Genomic DNA, 6,750 nt, shown 5'->3' on the forward strand with positions numbered 1-6,750 from the left:
GTAAAAAGCATTTTGAAATGTAACCTCTTATCACATTCTTGAACAAATTTAATGAAAAAGGAGCAAAATAGTAATTATAAATTTAATGAAAAATTTATAATATTTAATATAAGAATTTTTTAGTTATTAATTAGAATACAATGAAAATATTGTAAATAATCAAATTTATTTATTTATTATTATTGAAGATGTAAAGTGTTATGTATTAATAAACTATAAGTTTTGAAAAAATAAAAACAAAGTTAAAAAATTAACCTAACAGGATGTTAAAGTAATTTTTCCTATTTGTTTTTATTTTTTTCCGAACTCATGAATTTTATTTTCTTATATTTATCCACAGTTTTAAGAGAAAGTAATCTCTCCCTTCCCTGATAAACATTTTCCTTATTAACGAAATTTCTGTATTTATCTAATGCAAGGTTTCCTTCACACATTAATGGGTGAAAAACAAATCAAATTTCAAGGTAACTTGCCGGTCACGAGTTTCAAATCACAACAGTACATATAAAAGAAAAAAAGTAGGGTGAGAAAAAAAACCAAGGTCAGTACAAAATCAAAAGGTTAAACACGTTACGCCCCCCCCAACTTGCTTGGAAAAAAAAAAACTCAGTTGACGCCAGAGGGAGCAGAGCCGTTTCTCTCTCTGAAACCTCTTAACGTTGTTTCTCTCTCTACAACTACTCAGGAGCCTATACACCAGCTTCAGGTGCTCCCTTTTAATATGTTTTTTCTTGCCTTGCTTTCTTTACCGGGTTTCCACTGTTTTGGTTGCAATCACCCTTTGTTTGTTATTTTGGTTGTTTTTTATATATATATGAAGGTTTGAGAACATGGGTTTGTCTTATCTTGTTTGTTTTTTCTCGTATGTGGAAATCTACTTGATGTGTTGTATTTGATTTTTTTTTGTGCTAGTATATGAAGAGATGAATTTCTTAGGGGTAAAGATCTGTTCTTTTTGTCAGAAAGCAACTCTGGATGTCTTAAAGAATGCAATTTGATGATTAATTGAGCGAGTGTGGATTTTCTGTCGATTTATGATATAAACATTGGTGGTTTCACAGGTTTTCACGATTTTTTTTTCACTCTTTCTTTGTATGTATTTGAAATGATTGCTTTTCCCAGCGTTTTTTGTGTAAAAGAAATGAGCTTGATACAGATTCGGGACATTCGCATCATTTAAGTTGATGAATTTATTTGCTTCTTGGTGTTTTGAAGTAGCTCCAACCGTTCTGAGACAGGAAATAACTTCTAAATTCATCTGTTCATTGTTCAATTAAAGTTTCTGTTTATTTGAGGTTTGATTGTCTAATGTTGCCTTTTCTTTTTTCTGGGTTGGCTGGATAGATTTGAACAGCACAGTGACGGTGGAACGAGACCCAGAATACTTACACAGTTTTTGGAGTAGCAGATTTATATGCATAGAGTCACAACCTTACTTGTTTGCAGTGGCGTCTTGATTTTTATAGACATTGAGTAACAAGCAAATTCGGGATCGTTGATGGTCCCCTTTAAAATGGTAGTTTTGGAGTTAATTGAGTAGGTAAAAACTGATCTTTTGTTTCGTTAATCCATACATTACTGCCCTTGAGAGATTGTGGGCAGCGTATTCCTCATGCTAAAGTGGTCACCACATCACTGCACTGCTTTTGTGACCCTGATTTTATCCACTGCATAGCCTCTTTTTTTTTTTTTCCCCTTCATGCATGAAAGCACATTAAATTGCTTCCTGCTATATTGTCACTGTATTCATGTCTGCTACAACGGCAACGTACTTATGCAGTGAGTATTGCAAATAAATTTACTTGTTGGTTTGTCAAATGTCATACATGCTTTAGAAGTGTTCATCTTCGTGAACCCAACTCATAAATTTGGTTAGAAGCTATTGCATTTCCAAGATTCCTTCTTCTTTTGTTTTATGGAATTTTAACTTTGCATGCTGCTCATTTTGCATATACTATGAGCTTTTGGCTTTTGCCAATCCTTGAGCAGGCTATCCTTATATTAGTGGTACAGTACCACACAGCAACCAAGAAATGCATCCTCTTCCTTGAGATGTCAGGGTGCTAGTATCATGATATCTATTTTAATAATCCTTCATAAAAACCATTTTGTGCAGGGGCAGTAGATCATGTTAAGGGCAAAGCAACTCAGTAATCTTTCCAGCAGTGCAAGGTCGTTTTTTCTAAGTGGTTCGCGGTGCAGTGCTACAGATGGTAGTTCTTCATGCACTTGCTCTGAAGATGAAACCTGTGTTTCAACAAGGCAGCAACCGAGAAACAGTATTCTACTTGCACAGAAGCCATCCAATATCGGATCTAAAACTTCAGCAAGAGTAGAAGCCTCAGTTTCAGGAGATGGAAGCAGTTTTCTACTTCCACAAAAACCATCCTCCATAGCATCCAAAACATCAGCAAGGGTAGAAAATTCACTTTCAGGAGATGCCGTAAAGTTATTGGGCTCTCAAAAAGATGCAAGTGTTGAACACCCAAATTCTTTACCACAAGTTGCATCTCCTCAAAGCTCTTGTGGAATCTCAGGTTCTGTTAGTTATGCGATTGGCATTGATATTGCTGAAAAGGATGTGGGACACTCTTCTCCTCCTATTTCAGACCAGTTTGTGAGAGTTGGTATTGCAGCAGTCAGCTTTCTGTCTGATTTAGTGAACTACAAGCTTCCTACATCAGATGGAACTGGAATAAACTCAGCCGTCAACTGCATGATTGACCCTACCAGGCAACTTTCCAATATAAAGTCTTCAAATGTAAAACCCATCAGGAGAGAGAACTTCACCAAGGTATATCCAAATTCATCTGCAGAGATACCAGTGGGGTCAAATGCTGCTGTTAACTACAACTCTATGAAGGATAGAGGCAACAAATCAAGTTTTGTTAAAGGTTTCAAACAAGTTTCAAGTATTGCTGCTGATAGTTCATTGGATAGTCATAGTTTACCTTCAGATGCATTTGATAAGAGGAGAACCATACCTCAGAGGTTAAAAGCTCAACCAAATCGGTTTGTGTCAAAATTTAATTCCAATGTAAATACTTCAGATGTAAATGTTAGTAAGCCATTCACTGATGGTTACAGAAGACCCTCAAGAGATGCTAAAATGCCAGCTGTAGTGGCTCGAAGTGCTAGGCAGTTTGTAAGCACTGGGCATGTTGTAGAAAATGTTTCTCAGATATTAAGACAGTTAAGGTGGGGTCCTTCAGCGGAGGAGGCTCTTGTAAACCTTAATTGTCATATGGATGCCTATCAAGCTAACCAAGTTCTAAAACAGCTTCAGGATCATACTGTTGCTCTTGGATTTTTCCATTGGTTGAAACAGCTACCTGGGTTCAAGCATGATGACTACACTTACACAACCATGGTTGGCATCCTTGGCCGTGCAAAGCAGTTTGTTGCGATTAACAAATTGCTTGATCAGATGGTCAGGGATGGATGCCAACCTACGGTCGTGACATACAATCGTCTTATTCACAGTTATGGCCGGGCGAACTACCTGAATGATGCAGTTGAAGTGTTCAATCAAATGCAGAAGGTTGGGTGTGAACCTGACCGAGTCACCTACTGCACACTCATTGACATCCATGCAAAAGCTGGGTTTCTTGATTTTGCTATGGAGATGTATCAAAGAATGCAGGCAGCTGGCCTTTCTCCTGACACATTCACTTATAGTGTTATGATAAACTGCCTTGGAAAAGCTGGCCATTTAGCAGCTGCTGACAAGCTATTTTGTGAGATGGTTGAACAAGGTTGTGTTCCCAATTTAGTAACATACAATATCATGATTGCTTTGCAAGCCAAGGCAAGGAATTACCAGAATGCATTAAAGCTTTACCGTGACATGCAGAATGCTGGATTCGAACCTGACAAAGTGACTTACAGCATAGTGATGGAGGTGCTTGGACACTGTGGGTATCTTGATGAAGCAGAAGCGATTTTTTCTGAGATGAAACGTAAGAACTGGGTGCCTGATGAACCTGTCTATGGCCTTCTGGTTGACTTGTGGGGAAAGGCTGGAAATGTTGAAAAAGCTTGGGAATGGTATCAAGCCATGCTCCATGATGGTTTGTGCCCAAATGTGCCAACTTGCAACTCCCTGCTCAGTGCTTTCCTGAGGGTGAATCGTCTGCCAGATGCTTATAACTTGCTGCAAAGCATGCTGAACTTGGGTCTAAATCCATCGTTGCAGACTTACACCCTGCTCCTCAGTTGTTGTACAGAGGCACGATCACCTTATGACATGGGATGTTATTGTGAGCTCATGGCAGTCACTGGCCACCCTGCACATATGTTCCTTTCATCTTTGCCGTCAGCTGGACCTGATGGTCAAAATGTGAGGCATCATGTGAGCAAGTTCTTGGATATGATGCATAGTGAGGATAGAGAGAGCAAGAGGGGACTTGTAGATGCAGTGGTGGACTTCCTTCATAAGTCAGGGCTCAAGGAGGAGGCTGGCTCGGTCTGGGAGATGGCTGCACAGAGGAATGTATATCCAGATGCAGTCAGAGAAAAAAGTTCTTGTTATTGGCTTATTAACCTCCATGTTATGTCTGACGGCACTGCCGTAACAGCTTTATCTAGAACACTTGCCTGGTTTCGCCGCCAGATGCTAGTCTCAGGTGTTAGCCCCGGTCGTATTGATATAGTGACTGGATGGGGCCGTCGGAGCAGGGTGACAGGATCTTCCCTTGTGAGACAGGCAGTGCAGGAATTGCTGCATATTTTCAGCTTTCCGTTTTTCACAGAAAACGGCAATACTGGGTGTTTTGTAGGGTGCGGAGAACCTCTTAGTAGATGGTTGCTCCAATCTTACGTGGAGCGGATGCATTTATTGTAAGTGATTGTTTGTAGTGTAGGCACAATTTTGTTGTGGCTGGAGTACCTGTGAAGCTGTATCACTTGGCTAATATGTGTTGTTATTTGCAGCAGCAATTTTAGTTATATTATATGACATCTTGGTAGCTATATTCTACCGCAGTTTTTGCTGCTTCTGTGAGGGCTAATTTCTACCGCAGCTTTTGCTGCTTCTGTGAGGCCCTTGCGGTTGATTATTTGGAGTGGATATGTAAGGGATGTCTCATGGCAATTCAGTGTTTGCATTGCTGTAACTATTTGTCTATCCTTCTTTCTTCATCCTAATCCTAGGACTGTAATTTTGTAATATTTGGCAACAGCACTCCAATCAATAAATGCAATAAATAATACAAGATATTTCCCAAAATATAAGAAATACATCCAAATTACAATTGTATTTCATAAAAAATCAAAACTGTATTTTATAATAATCATCTTAATATTTATATTCACAATAATCTAATTGTAAATTATTAATTTTATTTTATTCAAATGAAAAATTATCATGAAAAGTTATGAACTCACAAAAGAAAATCTTTATATTAGATTTACAATAAAAAGTAAATTTATGACATTAACTAAATATGAAAATATAAAAAATAATTTTAATCCTTTTCTTGTATATAAAAGAAAAAAAATATATATTGTTCATGTTTTTTTATTTTAAAAAAGGTAAAACAATCTTGTTAAAATAACTGTAAAAAACCTCTAAAATGTGTTTTCTAAACTTGATATAAATTTGGAAAACTAGTTTTTTAATTTTGTGTATGGAGAAATATTGTATTTGAATAAAAAATTCTTGTTTTTCTTTTTCGAACTTCAGTATTTTAGAAAATTGAAGTATCACTCTGTTTTTTTTTTTTTTTTTTTTAATAGCCTCGAATTTTTCACGTTGAAACCCTTTAACTTACTTGTTTTCCATCATTTAAGACCCCAAATTTATACAATATTAGGATACTCCACTTTATGTATGAAGAAAGAAAGAAAGTTCTAAGTAATAGAATATTGGTTACAGACCAATTTCAAGTAAACTTCCTAGAAACAACAACAAAATTTGAGTCAAACGATCCAATATTGCAAATTTTAATATGCTCTAACAAAAAGAGCTAGAATGGATGATATTAGGTTGGATTGAGCTTCTCAAATGATGATATTTGAGAATATATGATAAAAAGATAGATTGGAAAATGACCCATAATATTCGGGGGGAAACCGGAACCAATTAGATTTTTAGGAATACATTAGGTAGCGTTTAATTTTTTTCTTAGAACCAAAAAAACAGGAAAAAAAAAAAAGACAGAATTGTGTTTGGTAGTGGTATCCAAAACAAAATGATTACTTGTGTATTGTATTTGGTTACAGTTGCATTATGTAAAATATTTGACTCAAATTCAATCAATAAATATAATTCTTAACCAATTTAATTTCAAATGATGAGATTTACATAAAAATATTAACAAAAAACCTGTACAAGTAACAAAATGATTGAGAATAAAATTTGATAGAATAAACCCAAGGAGAATGTAATTTAATAAAATAATCTAAAAAAATAGCAATTAAAAAAAATAAAGACCAAGTTTTAAAGATTAAAAAAATTATATGGGGTGAAATTGAAAAACATATGTAAAAACCAAACGAATCTAGACAAACATCCTCAATCTGGTCAAATCTAACTCACAACCCATGAAATCTTTGATCCAGGTCCAATCAAAAAATTCATGATGAGCCAATTTTAAAATATAAATCTTGAAAATTGGTCAAAGCAAAAAATTAATAATCAAAAGAACATGAATTAAATTTAATAGGAAAAACAATAAAGGGGGATGAAATCACAAAACAAAATCAATTTAAAAAATGATTTCAAATAAAAACTTGTTAAGACAAAAAAAT

The 6,750-nt window shown here is 35.5% G+C and overlaps 1 protein-coding gene across 10 annotated transcripts; it reads left to right on the forward strand.

Annotated features, from left to right (window-relative positions):
• The first annotated feature begins 444 nt into the window (after positions 1-444).
• On the forward strand, positions 445-5,114 carry LOC118033486 (pentatricopeptide repeat-containing protein At1g18900). 10 transcript variants are annotated; one of them, XM_073404912.1, is made up of 4 exons: positions 445-706; positions 963-1,061; positions 1,157-1,540; positions 2,117-5,114. In XM_073404912.1, exon 4 carries the CDS (start codon positions 2,129-2,131, stop codon positions 4,841-4,843), a length of 2,715 nt encoding a protein of 904 aa, XP_073261013.1. In that variant the 5' UTR covers positions 445-706; positions 963-1,061; positions 1,157-1,540; positions 2,117-2,128; the 3' UTR covers positions 4,844-5,114. The 10 variants fall into 10 exon arrangements, with proteins under 10 accessions (XP_073261013.1, XP_034894386.1, XP_073261010.1 ...); XM_035038495.2 differs by having other exon boundaries at positions 1,345-1,540; XM_073404909.1 differs by having other exon boundaries at positions 913-1,540.
• The last annotated feature ends 1,636 nt before the right edge of the window (positions 5,115-6,750 follow it).

The sequence above is a fragment of the Populus alba genome, chromosome 15 (genome assembly GCF_005239225.2).
Source record: "Populus alba chromosome 15, ASM523922v2, whole genome shotgun sequence".
NCBI classification, from domain to species: domain Eukaryota; kingdom Viridiplantae; phylum Streptophyta; class Magnoliopsida; order Malpighiales; family Salicaceae; genus Populus; species Populus alba.

Excerpts from the sequence above, each read along its gene's own strand:
- LOC118033486 (XM_073404909.1), top strand. The coding sequence starts at position 2,129 with ATGTTAAGGGCAAAGCAACTCAGTAATCTTTCCAGCAGTGCAAGGTCG.